Source organism: Typopeltis vanoorti, chromosome 1 (genome assembly GCF_054136105.1).
Source record: "Typopeltis vanoorti isolate ZY-2024b chromosome 1, IOZ_Tvanoo_1.0, whole genome shotgun sequence".
NCBI classification, from domain to species: domain Eukaryota; kingdom Metazoa; phylum Arthropoda; class Arachnida; order Uropygi; family Thelyphonidae; genus Typopeltis; species Typopeltis vanoorti.
The window spans coordinates 96,902,259-96,926,869 of NC_143549.1; the positions used below are offsets into that span (position 1 = coordinate 96,902,259).

General features: G+C 35.4%; 1 protein-coding gene across 2 annotated transcripts in view; it reads left to right on the forward strand.

The window, feature by feature from the left end:
- The window catches only part of LOC150110238 (putative phospholipid-transporting ATPase IIB), a 359,872-nt gene that overhangs the window by 208,439 nt on the left and 126,822 nt on the right, over positions 1 to 24,611 (forward strand). For both annotated transcript variants that reach the window (XM_090398500.1, XM_090398506.1), the window contains one exon: positions 5,096 to 5,284. In XM_090398500.1, the coding sequence (XP_090254626.1) occupies positions 5,096 to 5,284 (189 nt within the window). The remainder of the gene's footprint in view (positions 1 to 5,095; positions 5,285 to 24,611) is intronic.

Below are 24,611 nucleotides of genomic sequence, written 5' to 3' on the forward strand. Positions count from 1 at the left end.
TTTTAATATGATATTGCTATTGATGTCATCTGTTCATGCCTTTAATCTTTCAGGACTCTCATATCTGCAGTCTCTAGTCTTTTGTGAAGCACTTTACTTCTGACCCCGCGCTCAGATCCATAAGTTAAAATTGGGTTGAACACTGTTTGAACCAAAATATAAAATGATGGTAAAACATAACAGAATATAAAAATAGAGAAAGGGCAAAACTGTTATCATTGATAGTGATATCTTCACGTTGGTTCAGGATAAAAGAATCAAGGGATTTGAAATTGGAAATGATCATCACTTAGTTCTAAGAAGGATACAAATTAATATCATTTTGCAGAGAAAAATATGTAAGAAAGTTTCAAAAATAAATTGAGCAGCTTTTACAGGGATATTGTATATTCAAGTGTATAAATATTATTTAAGAAAGAATGACAGTGTTTGAAAACAAAACTAAACCTTGGAATCTCATTGACAACTCTGAAGAAAACATTGACTGGTTATTTACAAAGACATGTTGAAGTTGCCTGCAAGGAAAAACAGAACTCCATTGTAGAAGCAGAAGCTAAAGAGACAATCTTAGAAAAGAACAAAATTATATCAAAAGTACACAGCAAGTAATTTGGTTGATGCCCTATGAGAGTACAGAAAAAAATATATGAGAGCTAAGCTATTATATATTTTTAATAGTCAAAGTAGCTAAACAAAAGTCATGGGAAGACTGGTCAGAATATAGAAGGCAAATGCCAGAAAGGTGGCAAAATGTTCTGGAGGCTATTAAAAAAAGCTTAGAAATAGAGGAAAGAGTACAGTTTATAAAAATGAATGGGCATATTGCAAAGAAAAATAAGGTGGTGTTTTAAAAAACAATGCTGAGCAGTTTTTGCATGTGAACTATAGACTCAACTGTATAAACATTATTCAAGTAAAAATGAAAGAAAAGAAAGTGAAAGTAAAAGGATTCAAAGATTGTAAATGTGATATGAAAACTGAAACTAAAGATCTTTTGAATAAATGGAATAATTACTTTGAACTGTCAAATGAAATGTGCAGTTACAGAGCATTGGTAGACAATATCTAGGAGAGAATGTAATGAGGAATGCATGTCAAAACTTGAGCCAGCTGTCAAAAGCCTAGAATGTGGAAAGTCAGCTGAAATGGTTTCATCAAGAAATGCTCAAGTATGGAAGAATAAAAGTTTTACTAGCGACTGTACTATGGAATTCAAAAGGCATGATTTGAAGGTAGAATTCCAGATGATTGGAGTATAGCTCGCTAAGTGTTTCAGGTAAGATTTATGCATACTTCACAAGAGACTAAGAAAAATTATAACGAAGAAACCTGGAGAAGAACAGGCTGCATTTAGAAAAAAGAAATTGTTAGAATCAGGTTTTCACTTGACAGCATGTACAGTTGAGAAATGTAGGATTGATTGTAACAAAGGATCTTTTTTTAGTTTTGTAGATCTGAAAAAAAAAAAAAAAGCATATGACAAGTTGATAATGAAAAAGCTTTCAGAATACTACAATTATATGGAGTACAGAGCAATACATAGTCTATATTATAAGTTTTAAGTTAGAAGTTAGAATTGAAGGCAGTGCAGGAAATTTGTTTGTTGTGAAATCAGTTGTAAGATGTGGGTGCACTCTGTCACCACTCTTATTCATCATCTGTTTGGATTACATTATGAAAAATTGTAGTAACCTGATATCAACATTGGTGTGTGACTTAGCTCTTTGCTTTATGCAGATGATGTTGTCCTAAACAAATTCAGTGCTAGTCTCTAGAATTATTTTAAAAAATTCAATAACAGCTGTAGCAAATTTAGCATGAAAATTATGATAAAAAGACCAACACCATGTGAAAGTAGGTAGGAACGTTTCAGTTGCATTCTCGGGGGCAGAGGTCCTAAGGTTGTCTGCACTAGCCCTCACATACTCTGCAGCAGAATGCTATGTCCCCCCCCCCCCCCCCCCATCTGGGAAAGAAGTGCACACACACACTGACATCATAAATACCCAGCTAAATTCTGTCATGCACACAATTAGTGGGATACCGAGAAGCACTCCGCTCCCTTGGCTGCCTGTCCTATCCAACACTAGTCCACCAAATATACAGAGAAGACAAGCCTCGATTAAAGAATTCAATAAAGTAATGAGCACCTGCTTCTGCCCCTTCGATCAGACTTCTAAAAAATCCACTTAGTCTTTGCCTAAAATCCAGAAACTCTTTCTGGTCCATGGACAGACACTTTCTTCAGCTGTCTTACCATCAACATCTGATATATGGAGAGAACACTGGTCCAACAATCTTACAACAAATAGCATCCGGGATGAAGATCCCTGTGCTCTGCACCTAGGAAGATTTGGTCATCTTTCAACAAGATCAGAACTAACTAGAGCAGATGTGGCTACCTACTACACAAATGGAAACTGTCAGACCACCCTTATTGTGACTGTTCCCTCATAGCCCAGACGATCACTCATATTATGAATGACTGTCCAAGGCGCCAATTTCATGGTAACCTCCAAGACATCCACGAGGTGAATGTCTAGTCCAGAAAGCCAATCCAGATGAGGCCCTGGATTGACTTTCTGGACTAGACATTCATCTGTAGCTGCATTGTATTCTTTTCACCATAAGAATAAATAAGTGGTGAACCTATGAAACAAGTAAAATATTTCAGTTCTTTAGACAAAATGTATAATTTCAATTAGGCAGCAGATTAAGCAAAGCTGATGGTGGGAAGCCAGTTAATACATTTATGTGGAATAAGAGAGAAATTAGTCAAAACTATAAACTAGCATTATATACACTGTTTGAATCAAGTTTAACTTATGAGTTTGAGAGTTAGTTAAAAAAAAAAAGTTGCCTAAAGACTAGAGACTATTCTTTCATACAATCTTAAAAAAATAAAAAGAGAATAGAAAAGAGACACAGAGCAAGATCTTGAGAGAGACTTTAAAGAAGCAAAAATACCTGTTACTAAAAGAAGTAAAAGGGGGGTAAGCATACGTAATTTGTCATTACTTTATTGTAATATGAGTTTATTTTTTTTATCATTTGTTATGCTCTCTCTCTCTCCCCCCTCCCTCCCTCCCTCCACATTGGGTCCATTACAACAGATGTTAACATCTAAAATACTTTGTGTTTTACAGTTTGCATAAAGAAACTCAAAGAAAACAGTGGTTGTTAAGCATACACAAAATTCTTCTGTTTGAACTGAGCTGAACAATCTTTTGGTATTTAATTTTTAATTTAGAAAAGAATTCTGTTTCCGTTTGTTTTTTATATGTTCTCCCCAGAATTTTCTTTGACCTAGTGTAGACACTGATTATTCCTCTTGTTTTAATTTAATGGAAGAAATATTCATCTAAGAATAATACTTAATATTATTAAGTACAAAATCAATTTTTGCCAATTTAAATGTATAATATAATAAGAGGTCCTTTCCCCATTGTGTGCACATACATAGTTTTACAATGATGTATATTGCACATGGCTATTATAATTTACATTTTTTTAAAAATATTAATTACAATATATGCAACTATTGTTTTTATGGTTATATAGCCTACTTTCGTTTAGGAGTGCCCCTCAATGTCATTTGCTTTTTACTCAAAATCTTAGGACATAACTGATGTGTTATAAAATACAATATATGAAGAATAATATAGAAGGAAAATTCTGACATTCCTTTTTTGGATGTTGTTGGCTGTCTCCTTAGCTTGCCAATATGCATTCATCTGCAGTTAAGCTGTTAAAGGAAGGGGGTTTGGGGAAAGTGGGGGGGTAAAACAATGTGGGAGAATTATTTGAAAAAACCTGGGTTTTTTATAAGTATAATATTATTATTATTAAGGGTGGGCATAGAGTGCTTTTGGAGGGGGGAGAGTGAGAAAGGAATCTGAAATAGAAACTGTTTTTTGGGGAAGAGAAAGATTGATGGGAAAAAGGTCAGGGGTGGGAGTGATCCCATCAATCCTTCCTCTTTCCCAAAAAATAGTTTCTATTTCAGATTCTTCTCTCATTATAGAGACAGGATAGATGTAGAAGAAACAGTTGATTAGTGAGTTACTCAGAGGACCAATATGGGTATGGAGATAGATGAAATGGTGGTATTTGTGATATCTCAATGTGAAACGTAGGCTTCCATATGGTATCCTGTCCAATGCCTTTGAAAAGTCTGTAGAAAGTAAGTTACTCAGAGAAGAATTCTCCTTTCACAGAAGTGTGCTGTCCTTTATAGAATATCATATCTACCCATTTCTGTAATTGGTTCTTGACAAACTTTTCCAATATCTTAACCACCACTGCTAAGATTTGGCCATTTTCTATAATTTGCTATCTCTTGAAGTCTACTTTATGTAGCAGAACCATCTTCCCCACTTTACACTCCCAGTAACTTAAAAACAATTTCTTAGTTTTTTTTTTCATCGATTTCCTTGATTATTTTCACATTGAGATATCACAAACACCTCCATTTCATCTATCTCTATACCCATATTGGTCCTCTGAGTGATTCATTAATCAACTGTTTCTTCTACATCTGTCCTGTTTCTACAGTAGCTATATGAATTCATTTAAACTGATTCTTTAATAACCATTTTTCTTTTACTTACTATACCCTTATTCTTGATGATATCATCAGTTTACATGAATTACACCATACCCTTTGACTATATTAGAAGAGATAAGTTCATTCCCACCTTTATGATGTACATATAGCCTGCAATGCGTTTAGGAAAAACATGTGTGACCAGCGAGATTAAAAGGTGGAGCGCCACCATTCTTGATGCAGAGACTTATTGTACCAGCAAATCATCTGATCTGTTGTTTCGTTGATCTGAAGCATTTCATAAATTGAATTGTATTGTTATTTGTATTTGCATATCCAAATTCTAGTTATAAAAGATCCTATGTTATCATATTGAAATATCAGTAATGGAGTTAAAGTTGTTAAATAACACACTCTAGAAAGTTCTTAAGCCTATGGTTTAGTAATCGTAATTTAATTCTTTTCTTTTATTCTTATGCCTTCTTATTGAAACAGGTATTATTTGGAAAAGCAGTACAGTTCTTATTTTGCAGTGAATTGTTTTTCCAGGTTTGGATGTTAACAGGAGATAAACTGGAGACAGCAACAAGTATTGCTAAGTCATCAAGGCTAGTATCCAGGACACAACAGATTCACATTTTTCGTACTGTTCTGTCACGTACTGAAGCTCACCTTGAACTGAATGCCTTCACCCGGAAAAGTGACTGTGCTCTTATTATTAAGGGCGATTCTCTTGAGGTAAATGGATTCTATTCCAAGCATTTTTATAGCAGATTTATTTATTGGGAAGAAAAGTACATAATACTTTACAAGAAATTCTCATGTTTTCATTTTTATTTTACTCAGTCATGAGTATACAGAAGTTTGTTTACTCATGACTGAGAAAGCTTGAGAAAGGAGCTCACATTAAGTTACCCTTTGCATTCCATAATACGTAGTTCACTCCTTTCTCAAGCATGCATAATAAGTTGTATTATGGTGGGAATCACTATCAAGACTGGTTTTTCAGTCTTTATTAAGGTTTCATCTGTGGAAGTTCAACCTATGAAGATAGGAAGATCTAAGTTGTGGAATATTGAATCATGGGATACAAAGAGTAACTTCAGTTGCTACTTAATATACAAGTATCCTCATCAGAAGATATTTCACAGTTTGATGGTCAAAAAATTTGCTGAGTGCATTTCACACACAGGTTTGTCTGCTTGTGTTTAGGTAAAATAAGGATGAAAATAGAATATAATTTCTTATCAAGTTATATAGACATCTCTCTCTCTCTCTCTCTCACTCACTTGGTTATTAGAAATTAAATTTCCTCAGTAAAATTATTTTGTTCTGGTGGGCAAGGATTTTTAACTTTTGATTCAGTTCAATTCAATACAATGTATCTAAATATCTTTAGGTGGGAGATGAATTTCTTTGCCCAGTGTTTAAAATGAAATAAGCAGTGATAAAACAGTAGTAGAACCTATTCAATAGGAACACTGAAAAAACAGTGCTAGAGTGGATGATATCAATGAAATGCTCAAATATGGGGGTATAAAGTTTTGCAGTGACTACACCACATAATTTAGAGGGCCTGGTTAGAAATTTGAATTCCAGATGATTGGAGTAGAGCTATCACAATTTCTATATATAAAAGTGAGAATAAAGCTGAATGTGAGATTTACAGATGAATTCCTCTACTATGAATTCGAGATAAGATTTATGCAAGCATACTTGAGATGTGACCGAGAAAAATTGCAGAAGAGAAATTTGGAGAAGAACAAGCTGGGTTCGTGTCAAATAGAAGTTATCAAGATCATGGGAATGTAACAAGGATCTGTACTTAAGTTTTGTACATCTGAAAAAGGCATACCACAAGGTGCCCAGCGATCAGCTTTTCAAAACACTATAATTATATGGGGTAAATGGAACATTATACAAAGCAGTGCATAGTCTATATTTAAATTGTAAATCAGCAGTTAGACTGACTTGATGGAAATATAGGAAGATAGTTTGATGTAAAATCAGGTGTATGACAAGGGTGCTCACTAACTCCACTCTTATTCATCATCTATATGGATTGCATTATTAAAGAAAATGGCACATTAATCTGTTATTAGAATTGGAGATACCAAACTTAGCTCTGCTTTATGCAGATAATATTGTGTTCTTAAATAAATCCAGTGCAAGTCTCCATAACTAACTAACTAAATTGAATAACAGTTGTAACAAATTTGGTATGAAAATCAACTATTAAAAAGACAAAAACTATGAAAATAGGTAGGAACATAGAAAACTTCAGCTGCATTCTCAATAAGAACTTATAGAACAATTAAAATATTACATCTATTTAGGCAGTTTTTAGTGAAGATGGCAAATTAATTTTGAAATGGATAACAGAATAATCAAAACTGGTATGGTGGGGGAGTCAGCTTAATGAATTTGTATGGATTAAGAGAGAAATTAGCCCAAACACTAAATTAGCAATGTACAAGACAATGTGCAAACCAGCTTTAAGTTCTGGATATCAGTTTGGTTAGAAACAAAGCAGTTAATTAAAGACTAAAGACCACAGAAATGAGAGTTCTGAAAAAAATTAGGGGAGCGAACAAATAGCATCACTGGTAGAATCAGATTAAACATGAAGATATTGGAAAGGAACTTGACATTGTTAGCATTCAGGAATGTGTGATCAAGGCTAATCTAAGATAGTATGGTCACTTAAATAGAATGGTAGAGAAGATGTTAGCAAAACAGGTGTTTAATGCCAAGATGGCAGGAAAAAGGCCCAGAGGACGACCAATATCTAGGTGGTCTGTTTCAGTCAGAAGTGCCTTAAAAGATGAAAAGTTAGATACAGTATTGGAGTGTTGATAAGTATTAGACTACTAATTTGGAGCTTAGTATTAATGTAACCTTAATCATGCAATACTTTCATCATAGCCTGTACATCCCTTGAAGGTACATATCAAGAAATTAATGATGAGTGTGAGACCACCTGAAGCCTAAAGTTATTTATTTTTTAATTATTTTTGGCTTTTAAGAATAATTAAAAAATGATTAACTCTCCCTTAGTCCACTCACAGTATTGCTGTACTATAGATTTATGATGTTTTGTGGGTCTGAGTTATGTAATTAATAAACATAGAAAAACCCATCATTTCATTTTGGTTGCAGTTTGCTAATGCTTTGGATTTTTAATACTCAACGTTGCTGAAAAACATTTCTGAAGTATGTAGTCTAATTTATAATAGTGTTTCATTTTGAATTTTTTATTTTTAAATTTTCTGTAGTTTAGGATTAATGAAATATAAACTTCCTATATTGCTTTATATTTTTTTTTTTAGCAAAGATTATTTGGACCATTAATGGGCTAGTGCTATGCAATATACAACCTCTTCCAGCCAAGTCAATCCCGTCTTCCTGTGGTGTAACCTGTTTCCACAAATAGTGCCTCACCTTAAAACAAATAGTGCCACCTTAAAAGCAGGCCTGCCCAGAGTCACTATTTGAAAGAAATGCTAACTTGACCTCTAGGTTATAGATGACTTTCATTACCTCCTTGAAACATTATCATCCTGCTTATTGGAGGCATGAAATGCCTATTGCCATGTTTCATCTCTATCTTAGTGTCTGTAGTAACCATGTTCTTTCTCTCTCTCTCTCTCTCTCTCTTTTCCTACGTGCAATGCAAGTAGTGGCCTTGCTGAGCATGCTCTCTACACCATAATTATTGAACTGGGATGCTCTCACTTCCTCTATTCCAGGGTACAGAAATAAAGCAGTTTCCAGAGGCTGGCTGCCAAATAGTTCGCAGGACCAAACTTGTTTATAACACTTTGGGAGACTCCCCAATCAGCTGATAAATGATCTTGCTACTGCTTATCAGGTTGTACTTGGCAGGAGTCCAAGTATAGCAGCTTGCAGGAGGCACTGTTGTGACCCTGCTAGAATTGGACTCTGGGCATTCCTTGTGTCAGAGTTATGTCCACAAATCCTTCACTCCTACTGCTGCTCATGCACTTGCTGTATAAATTTTCCCAACATTATAACATGAAATACAGCATAAAACATTATATTTCTTCTGCAGTTAAAAACAAATCTCCCACAGAAAATTTCAAAAATATCAAAAATACAACAAAATATTGCAAACAGTAAAAATATACCAGAAAATTCAACTAAACTTTATACACACACATCCACACACATTTATATATATATATAAAACTTACTTCCACAATGTAGATTGTACAAACATCATCAATATGCACTACCACTTATAGATGTAAATCTTATCTGTTATTCATCACTGAACCTCATTTGGCATCCTTAATGACTACAGCTTATCTAATCAGATAAGGCATGATTCTTTCCATAAGGAGAGTGGAACATGTGCTTTTGTCAGGTCTGATATCCCATGTTAAAAGTAATCAGATCTGGAATCTCCTTTAATTTTCTCAGTTTGTTGCCTTCATTTGCTGCTTTTACTGCTGACCTAATTCTAATGATTACTGAACTTTTTGATTGTCTGTTTTTGAAAGTTGATCACATTCAGTCTATTACCCAAACAGAGATAAACTTCCTTGCAGATTTCAACATCCACAATACTAATTGGTTCCCCTTTTCAAGAGCAAACTGGAGTAGAGGCTAATTTGTTTGCTGTCAGTAATGATCTAACAAATTAACCTACCTATCAGAATTCTGGATAATTCCTATCATTCTCTAATGTGCGAGATTTTTCCTCAGCTTTTCTTCCAGATGCGCTGTTGATGCTGGTTTTCATTCTAGCATTCACCAGTCCTAGCCTTTTTTTATCCTATGATATTATAATGGTACTAGTTGGTATGACTTTCTGTGCTTTTCCATGGGCTGATTATTGCTTCTGCCCTCCTGATCCAAGCGCTTGTTCTGATCTAATAACTGAAATTATTTTTGCTGGATTTGAATGCCTTTATTCCCTATTTCATTCAAAATTGTTGATCCTTAATCCAACAAACATACCAGTGGAGTCCAAGCTTAAAATGCAGCATACTCTAAATTACTTCAAGCTAATGACTCAGCTTACATTACAGCTCATAACTTCTAAAAAAAAGTCATCAGAAAATCTAAAGCAGATTTTGTACTCCAAAGAAGCTATGCTTGCCTGTCGCTCAAATTTGAGCCTTCTGATCCCTTGTCAAGGATGTTGGGCTAAACTTCTGCCCTATTATTTCTCCACCTCTCTTTCTCATCATAATTGAACAATAAAGGAGACCTTTTGGGTATCAGCCCTCTTCTCCAGTTCTTGGTTAGATGATCAAGGAAAATCTTCCCTTACTATTCCACAAACCACCCTCAGTATGCCTTCTCTGATCTTTTGACAGAAGAACATAAGAAAAATTCTTCACGGCCTTAATACTAATACAGCCTCTAGCATAGATGTGATATTCCTAAAATATTGAAATATTTACTAAAATCTTGTGCTCCAGAATATCCATTCTCTGTTTCCTTTACAAGTTGTCCTGCTCATTGATCTATTCAACATCATGGATGCAAACTTATATCCAACCCCTTTTTAAAAAGAGAAATAGAAGTCAGTCAGCCATGAAACTGTTGTCTCAGTGCCATCACTTCATTACTCTCAAAAGTAATGGAGAAGGTCATCAACGAGCTGTTTAACCCCTGGGAAACCCTCTAGTTAATTAATGATCAGCAATATGGATTCTGCCGTTCCTGTCCTACAACAAATCTCCTTGCTCACCTTACCCATCTTAGGACACAAGCAATGGAAAGATTTGGAGAATCTCATGTGGTCACTTGATATTTTCAAGGTATTTGATTGGCATCACAGCCTTCTTTCTATGCTGCCATCTTGTAATCTTCTCATGCCTTTTGTAAATGGATTGCCAGCTTCCTCTCTGGTTGTTCATTATTTGTCATGGTAGGTGGTTTAGTTAGTTATTCACCTGAGACATCAGATGATGCTATAGGGTTACTCCTATACCTCAGTGTTTTGGGTGTAAGGCCTTCTGCTAGAAGAAGTGATAGGGTCTCAGATTCTCTTTCCATGCAGATTTATTATGACAATTGCAAAAATCCCTGCCCATGGTGGGATTCAGACCAGTAGTCTTTTGACTGGAGACCAGATATGCTAACCACTTGACCAACTATGTGGTTTCTTTATCTAATTTTTCCATCAATGCTTGAGTATCCCCAAGGTTCTGTACATTCACTCACACTTGTTCTTCTATATATATATCAATGACCTTTTCTCACTAATGTCTAATCTTATTCTTAGTTTTGTTGATGACAGTGCACTCTGTTCCTCTTTGCGATTCAACAAACATTGTATAATGTACTCAGACTTAGGTTTCAAGATCTTTTAAGGCCGATGCCTTAAACACTGATCATCTAGCCATTCTCAAGTTTGAGTAGAGATAATTTAATAAGTTTTAATGCTACCAAAACACAGTCCTATCATATTTCCCAGAGGAAAGACCATCTATCTCTCTCTCTCTCTCTCACTCTAGATAACACTCTGCTCACCAGCCAAGATCAGTTTTCTTGGCTTGGACTGAATTTCACATCTAGCCTATCCTGGCATAAACACATCCATAGCCTCTTCACCCTCCAAAAAAAGCTTTGTGTTTTGTTCTAAACATTACTTCTCTTCTTCTTTTTCTTAATTCTTAACACTTCATAAATCCTAAATCAGTCCAATCTGAGAATATTGCTCTCCCATCTAGGGTTGGTGTCCCAAAACCTCCATCAAAATACTTGACTGCCCAAAAGAAGCTATTCACATAATAGACTCTTCTCTTGCTGGCTCCTTCCATTCACTTTCTCACAGCTGCACTTTTTTTCTGCATTATATCTTTTCTATAGGTATTTTTATGGGTACTGCTCCACTGAACTGGCTGCCACTATTCTTCCTCTCAGCTGCCTCACTGATATCTGCATATTCACTCCACAGCTTCCCCTCCCCACACACAAATGGCCTAGTTTCCCTGATTTTGCACATTCACTTTATTCAACAACTCTGAATGCCAAATCCATTCAGATGCAAACCATCCTTTTTGTATAAGTCCTTTTGCCCATCAGACTCACTCCACACATCCACAAACTTAACATTATTCCTCCTGCATAACCTACTCAAGTCATTTGCTATTATGACCCTCAACTCTGTTCTCTCATATTGTAGCAATAAACTCACTATTTTAACTTTCTCCCTCTTTTCTTTTGCTACTGAAATAAATAATTATTAACATGTAAATCTTTTAAATTTTAAACCTCTCAATCCATCATGCATATCATAAATTAAAGACGCCAAGAAATTATGTTCTTATTATATTAAAAAAAAATTATATTTCAACATCATATATATCAGTCTTGTTTGTCATGCATGAAACAAATCAATAGCATTTAAAAAAGGCTTGATAATTGAATCTCATTTGGGAAAAATGTCTAGAAAAGTTACTATACACAGTTAAATAGTCCCACCGCACAGTTAGCAATATACTGTGTAAGTACACAAGTGACACTGAGTACACTACATGACCAAGATAGGCCTACAATACTGACTAAAATGAAAACTCTCAAGTTGGTCAGGTATCTTATCTTGCTATCAGACCCTTCAAAATCTGTGTTTTGAGATATGAGCAGCTACAACAAACAGTTTACGTGCTTGTAGTTTGCAGAAAAGCATCCATTAATTTTCATGGAAAACTGCTGCTTATAAGTTTTGTTAATAATGACAAATGCATACTTAGAATACATAAAACCTGGATCGTGGAGCATTGATCGTCAGTCCTAGTGACAAGTCATGCCATGTGCACTTTCATTTTGATAGGAGTGCCCCTTTTTTACTATTGCATTGACTCTTTACCCAAAAATCTAGGGCATTACTGAAGTGTTATAAAACTAATATATGAAGAATAAAAATATAGGTGAAATTTTGGACATACCTTTTTGGATGTTGTTTTCTGTCTCCTTATTTCCAGCAATGCCTTCATATGCTGTTAGCTGTTAAAGGAAGGTTTTTTTGGGGGTTTTTGATATATGGGGTGCTTATGGGTCAAAGCTGTATAACTGAGAGGAGACCCCCACATAGCCTTTAAAGGAATGCGGGGAACCGACCAGGCCTTCTGACCTAATGTCCAATTCTAACCTTCTCGTGGTGCACCCTGTTGGGTATCTACTTGGATACTGAACGAATGAGGATGGGCTGGCAATTTGGGATTTAGTCACCAAATTGTATTAAACCAATATACAAAATGATGGTACAACACGACAAAATTTCAAGCCGGCTGAGGCATTGCCTGGTTAAACAAGGTCCCCATTGTTTTCGCCAGGGAACCAGGGTGAACAGCGAAAAGTCAGCTACTGGAAAATGTCTGAAAGCACACCCCAACTCAACATCACCAGAGTTAAAGATCAGTACTATCAACATAAGATGCCTGAATGGCAAAGAAATGGAGCTAGCTGAAGAATTAGATAAGTACCAGATTGACATAATAGGGGTGACTGAAACAAAAAAAAAAAAAAAACTGGTGAGATCTTTCTGAGCAAAAAATACAAAATGTTATATTCAGGAAATGACAATCAAGGAAAAGGAGTAGCCATAGTATTCAACGCAAAATACGAGGCTAATCTTCTTGAATGGCAGGCAGTCTCAAGTAGAGTGATGTGGGCAAATATGAGAATGGGGAACTGGACAATGAGACTTATTTGTGCCTATGGTCCCACAGAAAGTTCTACTAAGATAGAAGTGGAGGAATTTTTTGATGCTTTAGAAAAAGCAACTAACACAATGAAAAAGGAAAAGTTGGTCATTGTTGGGAATCTGAATAGCAGAGTAGGAAATGATTGTCAGACATACAAAAATATTTTGGGAAAATTTATAGAAAAGAGCAAAGCTAATAATAATGGCAAATACCTGTTGGATTTCTGCTCAGGACATGGACTGGTTATTACTAACACCATGTTCCAACATAAACATGTGCACAAATTCACATGGAGAGAAGAGGCAAGGAATAAGAAAAGTCTCATTGACTATGTTATTGTTGATAGTTATGTTTTCTCCCTGGTGCAGGACACCAGCGTGTACAGAGGATTTGAAATTGGAGGCGATTACTATATTTAGTCTTGAGCAGGATAAAATTGAATTTCATATTGAAAATAATAACATGTAAGAAAGTTTTAAAGCGAATAAAATTTGAGCAGCTCTCAGATGTGAACTGTTGACTAACATACACAAAGATTATGGAAGAAAAAATGAAAGAGTTTGAGAACAGATACCAAACCTTGGAGATTTAGTGGCAAGCCTTGAAGAAAACCCTGATTGATTCAGCCAGAGGCATGTGGTGAGGTTGTCTGCAAGGATAGAAAATTCAGAACTTCATGGTGGACACAGGAAGTTAAAGAGGCAGTGAAGGAAAAGAAGAAAGCATATCAAAAGTTCCTGGCAAATCACTCAGCTTGTGCTCTTAGAGAATACAGAGACAAATGTAAGAAAGCTAAACAGTATGTAAAACTAGCTAAACAAAAGTCTTGGGAGGACTTTGGCAAGAATATAGAAAATAAATATCAAGAAGGTGGCAAAATATTCTGGAGGTTGTTGAAGAAGCTTAGGAATGGAGGAAAGAGTGCTGTAAAAGGAATTAGAGATGATAAAGGTGACATGAAAACAGGAGAAAAAGATATTCTTAAAGTATGGAGTAATTACTTTGAAAAATTGCTAAATAAAACAAGCAGTGATAGCACAGTGGTAAAAAACACTCAACAGGCATACAGTCAGGAATACATATCCATACTTGAAGTAGAAAAAGCCATCAAAGGCTTGAAATGTGGAAAGACAACAGGGGTAGTGATATTCGATCAGAAATGCTGAAGTATGGTGGTATAAAGGTCTTACAGTGGTTGCACTGCATAGTTTAGAAGACCTGGACAGAAGGATGAATTCCTGATAATTGGAGTAGAGTTCTAATAGTACCCATATATAAAAAGTGAAATAAAACTGAATGTGAGAATTGCAGATGTATTTCCCTTCTGAGTGTTCCTGGCAAGATCTATGCAAGTATACTTGAGAAATGGTTGAGAAGAATTGTGGAGGAAAAGCTTGGTGATGAACAAGCTGGATTCAGGTCAAATAGAGGCTTTTAGGATCAGATCTTCACTTTACGACAAATAGTTGAGAAAGCATGGAAATATAACAAAGATCTGTATTTAAGTTTTGTCAATCTGGAAAAGGCATATGACAAGGTGCCAAGAGAGAAGCTATTCAATACACTACAGTTATATGGTGTCAATGGGGCATTATATCAAGCAATACTTAGTCTGTATTTGAGTTGTAAGTCAGCAGTTAGAATTGAAGGAAGTACAGGAAGATGGTTTAATGTTAAATCTGGTGTGAGACAAGGATGTACATTATCCCCTCTGTTATTCATTATCTATATGGATCACATTATGAAAGAAAGTGGTATTAAACATGATATCAAAATTGGAGATGTTAATGTCAGCTCTTTGCTTTATGCAGATGATGTTATACTTCTAAATAAATCCCCTACTGCAAAATTCTCTGACTAAATTGAATAACTTCTCGTAGACAGACTTATACATTGGTTATGCATTATTAAAACACTTAAGGAATTGAACAACGTAGTTAAGGATATAAATTAAATTATACTTTAATAAATATTTTCCGATATTTCAGCAATGTCACATTGCCATCTTCTAAAGGAACTTACAAAAAAAGCATGTGTACGTAGGCACTACAAACACAGTAACTGGGAATGAAGAGATGAAGCTATTGTTCTCCTAAAAGTCCTGATTGTGCCCTCTAGCGGGCTAAGTAGGTGTTCTTGGCCTTTGGGCTGAAGGTCTGCTGATGTAAGCCTCCCAAATTTGGGGCAGTCGCATACAACCAAATTTGTTGACGTTTGGAGAATTTCTTAGGGCTGAGGCTGGAGTATTAGAATTAATCAGCCTCAGCCCTAAGAAATTCTCCAAACCTCAACAAATTTGGTTGTATGCGACTGCCCCAAATTTGGGAGGCTTACATCAGCAGACCTTCAGCCCAACGGCCAAGAACACCTACTTAGCCCGCTGGAGGGTACCATCAGGACTTTTAGGAGAACAATAGCTTCATCTCTTCATTCCCAGTTACTGTGTTTGTGTAGTGCCTACGTGCACATGCTTTTTTTGTAAGTTCCTTTAGAAGATGGCAATGTGACATTGCCGAAATATCGGAAAATATTTATAAAAATATAATTTAATTTATATCCTTAACTACGTTGTTCAATTCCTTAAGTGTTTTAATAAATTGAATAACTGTTATAATAGATATAGTATGAAGGTCAGCATTAAAAAGACAAAGACAATGAAAATAGGTAGAATTGTTGAAAATGTTAACTGTGTTGTGAACGGGTAATCTGTGTAAGAAGTTAAACATTTCAGCTACTTAGGCACAATTTTTACTGAAGATGGTAAAGTAAATATGCAAATAGATAACAGAATCAACAAAGCTGGTATGGTAGGCAGTCAATTGAATAAAAGAGAGAAATTAGTCGGAACACAAAATTAGCCGTATACAAGATGGTGTTCAAACCAGTTTTAACTTATGGATCTGAGAGCTGGGTCAGAAGTAAAACACTTGACCAAAGACTAGAGACCGCAGATATGAGAGTCCTGAGAAAGATTAGAGGCGTGAACAGATGGCATCAATGGCAATATCACATTAAAAACGAAGATATTAGGAAAGAACTTGACATTGTCAGCATCCAGGAATGCGTTAGCAGAGCTAATCTTAGGTGGTATGGTCACTTAAACAGAATGGGCGAAGAAAGATTAGCAAAACAAGTTTTTTCTGCCAGGTTGGCAGGAAAGCAACCCAGAGGAAGACCAAGATATAGGTGGATTGATACAGTACAAAGTGCCTTAGACGATAGAAATGTAAGATCTGGTAATGTTGGAGTCTTGACAAGTTGGGGGGAGGGGGGGAATTACAGGATGTGAGCCGTTTCGACATCTGTCGTCATCGGAACTCATGGGAAAAGTGGATACTATGTCTTGTTGGTTAAGTGTTTGACTGATTTGGAGGAAAATTGTAGATAGTAAGTTAGTAATGATGTAAATTTTTCGTGTAGTACTATGATATCCTGTAAACCCCTTGAGGGTAAATGTTAGGAATTTGATGATGATGATATTATTATTATTAAGGGTGGGAAGAGAGCATTTTGGGAGGGGGGGGAGAAGGATCTGAAGATAGAAATTATTTTGGGTGGGGGGGAGGATTTAAGGGAAAAAGTCAGAGTGTGAGTTACATGGTGTGAGTTGTTTCGACAGCTGTCATCTTCGGAACTCGTGGGAGAAGTGGATGATATGTCATGTCGGTTAGGTGTTTCTGTCTTTTGTGTGCTTGTGTTGTCTCCTGTTGGTCAGAGTTGTGACCCAATTTTTATGTTGTGGAGCTTCCAACCCTTCATAATCTCTGAGAGTTGGAAGCTCCATAACATAAAAATTAGGTCACGACTCTAACCAATAGGAGACAGCACAAGCACACCAAAGACAGAAACACTTAACCGACAAGACATAGTATCCACTTCTCCCATGAGTTCCGATGATGACAGATGTCGAAACGGCTCACATCCTGTAATTCCCCCCCTCCCCCCAACTTTTTCTCGTAAATCCCTCCTCTTCCCCCTCCACAAAAAAGAATAATTTCTATCTTTAGATCCTTCTCTCACCCCCGTCCCAAAATGCTCTCTGCCCACCCTTAATAATAATAATGTTATACATATATCAGAAACCCCAGGTTTCTTGAAATAATTTCTCCACATTGCTTAACCCCCCCCCCCACTTCTGCCAAAAAAACTCTTCCTTTAACAGCTTAATAGCATATGAAGGCACATTGCTGGAATGAGGAGACAGAAAACAACATTCAAAAAGGTATGTCCAAAATTTCTCCTATATTTTTATTCTTAATATTTTTATTATTATATATTAGTTTTATAATACTTCAGTAATGCCCTAGATTTTTGGGTAAAGAGCCAATGACATAGTAAAAAAAAGAGGGGCACCCCTAAACGAAAGTAGGCTATATTCCAGAAGGAATATTCTTCTTGAATATTACATATTCCAGAATGTGTTAAGCACACTAATGTATGTGGGTAATTGTAGATTAATGACATCTGTTTGAAGCAAAAATGGTAGGAAAAAGACCAAATGAAATCCATAATATAGGTGAACTGATGCACAGACCCAGCCCAAGGTATTTCTGTGCTCCAAGTGCGGAGCCTTTGGGGCGCCTTTTAAAGGTTACAGAGATTTAATATTAAATTTAATATTAAAGCATGAAAAACGTTTTTACAAGCCATTTTTCATGCTTTCACTAATGAAAAACCTTACATTTTGATTGTTCTGAATTTTCATGTATTTAATATTCTAAAGGTTTGATATAAAAAATTAATATACATAATAATAAGATTAAAATGTCACTAATAATAAAAATAACAAAAATTGAATATAGTTACGTTGAATTCAATGTAAAGGTCACATATATATTTACAAGAATTTCTGTTTTCGGGCTTTTGCAGATGCAAAGTCATGAAGTAGATTTTCAAATTTGATTTTTTTAAGAAACATTGTACTCTGTAGAAATAGTTGCCAGTCCTGTCAGTCGCTCTTGAGACTCAAATAATTTTTAATAAGTTTTAATTTAGAGAAAGTTCTTTCACATGACTCTACAGTTATTGGGAGAGTAAACATGATTCTCAATGTAACTGCCATATTAGGAGTTGCAACACATCTAATGGTGTCCAATATGATTTTATTAAAGGGGACAGTGCTGTTATTTCCTTTAACATTTCCGAGCCATCCAAGTCAGTCTTCTAATTGATGTCATTTGAGTTTGTTAGTACTGCTTGTGGATCCAAATATTTTTTTAAAAGTTCATCTTTGGAAAGGTTTTTTAATTTATTTACATCATATAGAAAACTGAATAAATTACTGTGGTTATGTAATTGCATAACTCTTTCTTCTATGGAAATGATTATTACATCATAGACATAGAAATAAAAATCTACTTTAAATTGCATCTTCAAATCAATTAGGGATTCATCAGGAACAGAGTTAAAATTTTTTGTTGGGGACGAATACGATTCTTTATGGTGAAAAAAGGTTGGACCTCTAGATCAACAGCAATTTTTTTGGTCTTCTAGACATTCATCAAATGCAATGTCCGACTGACATTTCTTTAGAGTTTCTAGGGTTGATTTTAATATATCAACAACTTGAGAAATCCATATTTTTTCTTCTTGGCTGTGTTAGTAGTCCCTAAAATATTATACCAGACAATGATATAGCAAATAAAACGGAAATCTTTCATTTGATTTGCCAATGTTTCTGCTTCATGTCGAGAAATTGGATCAAAGGATGAATCTTGACTTATTTCCTAAAGGGAATCATAAATTTCAACGGAATGAAACCTGAAAGGTTTGCTCGCCTCAATTCTACTTTCCCATCTAGTTTCACTCAATGGCTTTAAAGTTAAGTTAGCAACATTTTGAATTAAAATAGACCAGCATCTTGTAGATCCACTCATAAAACCATAGATACCTTGTATTAATCTAAAAAATGAAACAGTGATACGAGATGATTTAGCAGCATCATTGATGACAAGATTCAAGGAGTGAGCATGGTAAGGAACAAAAAACACTCAATTATTTGCACCAATTATCCTTTTTTGAACACCTGAATGTCTGCCTTTCATGTTTGAAGCATTGTTGTCGTAACCTTGACAATGCATATTACTTATGGGAATACCTGACTTTTCAAGTTCCATAAAAATTGCATCGGTAAGTTCTGATGAAGTTGTTTTCTACCAGAATGATGATGTTGATTGATGTTGACAAAATATATTATGATTGAATATTGAATATTCAATATTGAATTGAATATTGAATTGAATTATTGAATATTCAATATTGCTTGCATCTGGTGTACAGTCAACAATTATCGAATAATACTTCACGTGCTTCAAACTTCTAATATCTTATTTCGCACTGCCAGAGACATTAGCTGTATTAGTTCATTTTAAACAGTTTTCCCTAAATAGTGATTATGGAGTTCATTTGATTTTATTCTTTGCAGATGCTCTGCCATGACGGAATCAAATTTTGCCAGCAGTTCTACTAATTGTAGATAATTACCATTGTTGCTTTCATGCAGTCTGTCTGATGAGCCCTTAAATGGGAGACATTGATGGCCGAGAAATTCAACTATAATGAATAGTCTTTCTAATACTTCTTGCCAATGATGAGCTTCAGCACTCAAATTGGTTTGCAAATATGAATCTAATGTTTTATTACTAAAAACCCTTTTCTTGAGTTCTATCCATTTTTTATGTGATTCAAAGTGAATTGATGAGGTTTCATGTTCTTTAAGGGTTTGTCTCAAATTTCTCCAGTCATTATAACCATCCTCGGTAATAGAATTTTTTGTTGAGCTTAAGAGTGTACAAAAAAACCAAATAAAATACTGCATTTTTAATGGGTGAATAAACAAGTCATATTCTATTAATCTTCTCTCCATTTCTCAGCTTCCTTTTGATTTGCAAACTGTAAATCGTCAGTTATTTTTATCATTAGGGTAATTAATATCTGCTCTTGACTTTGTTGGTCCTTTTAAAACTGCCTCTAATCAAAATGAATCTGTGATAACAGATGGCCAGGTTGCAGGATCTGACATATTATCAACAATTCCATCATCTCCAAGAACAGAATTGATAACACTATCCGCCTCTTCCGTAGACATATGCAAAGAAGGCTCATTTTTCTTGTCTTTGAGGACAACATTTTCACTTATTACGGATTCTCTCAAAGCTGGATCTTCTTTTAAGAATTTTTGTAAAGATCCCGATTACGTTTTTATTTCTAATTGAATCTGAACTTTTCTCTTGCAATATTGGGCACCTGATAATTTTTTACGACCAAGCATCTTTTGTTTAACTGTAAAGTAGAAATATATTTTAATTTTTTATGATAATTAAATCAAGATATAATATAAAGCTGAATATTATTGTAATATTATTAGATATTTTTACGGCAATAATATTTAAAATAAAATTGTAAATATCAATCATCATCATCATGATGATGATGATCAAATACTTTAATCTCCGTTAATTTCATTCCTCTAAGTTTATTTTTAACGAGTTGTGCAATTAATTCATTAAAAAGCAAACATAAATCTATTATAAATTATATGCAATCAGTTTAAATTACTCGAGCTCGCTGAGCCTTATATATTTCAGAAAAACTTTTCTGATAGGATCGGAGGAAATACAACAAGAACAATTCCACACCATGAAATAAGTAACTTTACTTACCAAATACAGCCTTGATGATATCGTTGAAACTGACCGCTTTGGAAAATTAACTTTTTAACAACTAGTTAATATAAAATCACAAAATTTAATTATCAGATGATTTGATTCCTCTTGAAATTAACACACGAATTATTCAACCACAAATAACTAGAGACGAGTTTTCACTACTGATGCTGTGAGAACAACAGGCCAAATGAGACTAATCTTCTAGAAATGCTTCCCTTTTGCAGGAATGGCTTGGAAACATCCTTAGAAAAACATTTCCATGAACCTCACACTTTGTATCCCTTCCCTATATTGTTCTCTACATCTGGAAGCTATTAAAAACAGTGTTTTATTTTACCACTTAACTGGAGAAAAGGGAAAGGTTGTTGGTCATCCAAACTCTCCTCTATGGTCACCGTTCAGTCACTTTGTTAAGAGGTCAGTAAAAAAATCAGAGGATGTGAAAGAAATTATTTCAAGAAAAGAATGAGAGAGAATGTTAAGACACAGAAAAGGAAACACTCAGTTTACTTTTCACTTTTTAGACCGATGTCTCCAAACGACATATCCGAACGTCTTCACCCCCTTACTGCATTTTTAAAGACTAGAGATGAACTCCCTTTACTGATGCTGTGAGAACAACAGGCCAAATGAGACCAATCTCCTAAAAATGCTTCCTTTTTTGCAGGAAATGCTTGGAAACATTCTTAGAAAAACATTGCCGCTAAACATTTCTGCTTCATGTCGAGAAATTGGATCAAAGGATGAATCTTGACTTATTTCATAAAGGGAATCATAATTTTGCTGGAATATCTTCTGAATATCTTTGCTGATTTTTCTCGTGCGAACACAATGGAATTTTCCAAATATTTTTGAATCAGTCTGTACGCCCAATATTTTGCTGCCCCAAGCGATGCTTGGTTCGCTTGTATGGTAGGGCTGTTGCAGTTAAAAGTGGTTTAAAAAACTAGGAGTTGAGCAAATAAGAGAGCAACAAATAATACACGTAATCTTTGGGTTATTGGGTGTATTGTGAAGTTACTCATTAGAACTAGTCAGTAACTTGGCAATGCACATATTAACCAAATGTATTAGACAGTCACAATTTCTGTTACATCCTTGATGATAAATCCCACATTGATATCAAAGACAATTCTGCCTCTTCTGCACCATGGCAATTTTATATTATCATCCCTTACCACTTTCAATACAACCATGCTTCTTCTTTCTCGTGGAAAGGCTATACTGGCAACACACCTTCACACATAAAAAACTCAGCCCACTTCAAAGCCAGCATAGAAAACCTTACACTCAAACATACACACTGACATAATAGTCAGTTTTGATGTCTCCTCCTTATGTCCCCACTCAAAGAATCCTTAGAGCTAATCCAAGCTAAATTTCCTCCCAATATCACAGCCCTATTTCAGTTCACAATGAACTTGGGCTATATAAAAGTATCAGTGATTACTAGCGTGAGCTAATGCAAGTAGTCCTAGTACGTAGTACAATCTCGGGCAACTCGCAGCAAAGGTGGTAAAGTTCCGATCGCTATTCTTGGTATTTTCCATAATGTAAAAACATTTCCTAGGAAATGTATGCTGTTATTACATTATGGTGGGAGGTCACTATTCAGACCGGTTTCAGCCTTTTTTGAGGCTTCATCAGTGAGTAGCTAGACCAAATAGATAAGTTCTTTTTGCTATACCAAAGGGTATAGCAAAAAGTTCTTTTTGCTATATAAGTTCTTTAACTATATAAGTTCTTTTTGCTATACCAAAGGGTATAGCAAAAAGAACTTATATACTCTGCTATACGAGTTGTCAAAAAGGTGCAACATTAAGTTACTTAAATATAAAGAGCCAGTAGGCTTCATTTCGGCGATATAAACATTATTTAAATTAAGGGGATATTAAATCCCACGTTGTTTTAAAACCGAATAAGAAACTCAAAGATTGGAATCAGAGAGTTTCATGCTGAATATAGTAAACTATATAAAAGTATCGCGATTACTAGCGTGAGTTAATGCAAGTAGTCGTAGTACAATCTCGGGCAACTCGCAGCAAAGGTGGTAAAGTTCTGATCGCTATTCTTGGTATTTTCCATAATGTAAAAACACATTTCCTAGGAAATGTATGCTGTTATTACATTATGGTGGGAGGTCACTACCCAGACCGGTTTCAGCCTTTTTTAAGGCTTCATCAGTGAGTAGACCAAATAAGATACCAAAGGGTATAGTGAAAAGAACTCGTATACTCTGCTATATGAGTTGTCAAAAAGGTGCAACATTAAGTTACTTAAATATAAAGAGCCAATAGGCTTTATTTCGGCGATATAAACATTATTTAAATTAAAGGGATATTAAATCCCACATTGTTTTAAAACCGAATAAGAAACTCAAAGATTGGAATCAGAGCCATGAAACTCTCTGATTCCAATCTTTGAGTTTCTTATTCGGTTTTAAAACAATGTGGGATTTAATATCCCCTTAATTTAAATAATGTTTATATTGCCGAAATGAAGCTATTGGCTCTTGCTCTTTATATTTAAGTAACTCAGGCTATTTTGTTTGGCAAGGAAAATTCTACAAACAAATAGAGGGGACAGCCATGGGTTCTCCACTCTCTCCACCCTTGGCCAACTTTTATATGGAGACTTTTGAAGATAAAGCCTTAAACTCTGCCCCACAAAAACCAACCATTTGGCTTCACTATGTTGATGATGCGTTCGTTATTTGGCCACATGGCTCCGATGTACTCCTCTCCTTCCTAACACACTTAAACAACCAACACTCCAGAATCAAATTCACCCTGGAAGAATTAAAAAACAACTGCCTTCTTTCTTAGACACACTAGTCACCCGCCAGCCTGATGGAACCTTGGTTTTCTCAGTCTATAGAAAACCCACTCATATAGGCAGATACATTCACCAACAGTCCCACCACTCCTCCTCAGAACAATATGGAGTCATTAAGACACTACACAACAGGGCTAAACTTATCTGTTCAAATGATGATGCCCTAACCACAGAACTAAACCACATTCTCAACACTTTCTCAGCCAATGGCTACCCCCCCCCCAAAAAAAAAAAAAAAAAAATCCAAAAAATATTGAAACCAGTAAACCACAACCTCTTCCCCCCCCCCCCCTCACAACAAGGATTACTCTAAATCCATCACTATATCTGAGGCACCTCAGAAAAAATTACAAAAATCCTAAAAAAACATGACTTAACTTCTTGTTACAGGCCATATAAAAAATTGGCATCCCTTTTCTGCTCTACTAAAGACCAACCTTCCCCCTTAGACCTACCTGTGTATACCAGGTCCCTTGCAGCTGTAAGCTGTCCTACTTTGGTCAAACAGGCAGGACAGTAAATATCAGAATTTCAGAACACAAGGACTACATCTGGTTTCAGCAATACAGCTACTCTAGTCTTGCTGACCATGCGCTGGATACCTGCCATAGAATACGTTGGAAGAAAGCCACGATAATACACTGTAGTAAATACAAATAGAAATACATGAAAGGCTTTTCATGGAATCAGCTTCAGCCCTAAGAAACAATCCAAACCTCAACAAATTTGGCTGCATGAGACTGCCTCAAATTTGGGAAACCTACATCAGAAGACCTTCAGCTCAGTCACCCAAGAATACCAATATTGCCTGCTAGGGGGCACCATCAGGACTTGAGGAGAAATAATAGCTTCCTGCTTCTTCCTCACTTACTGTTGTGC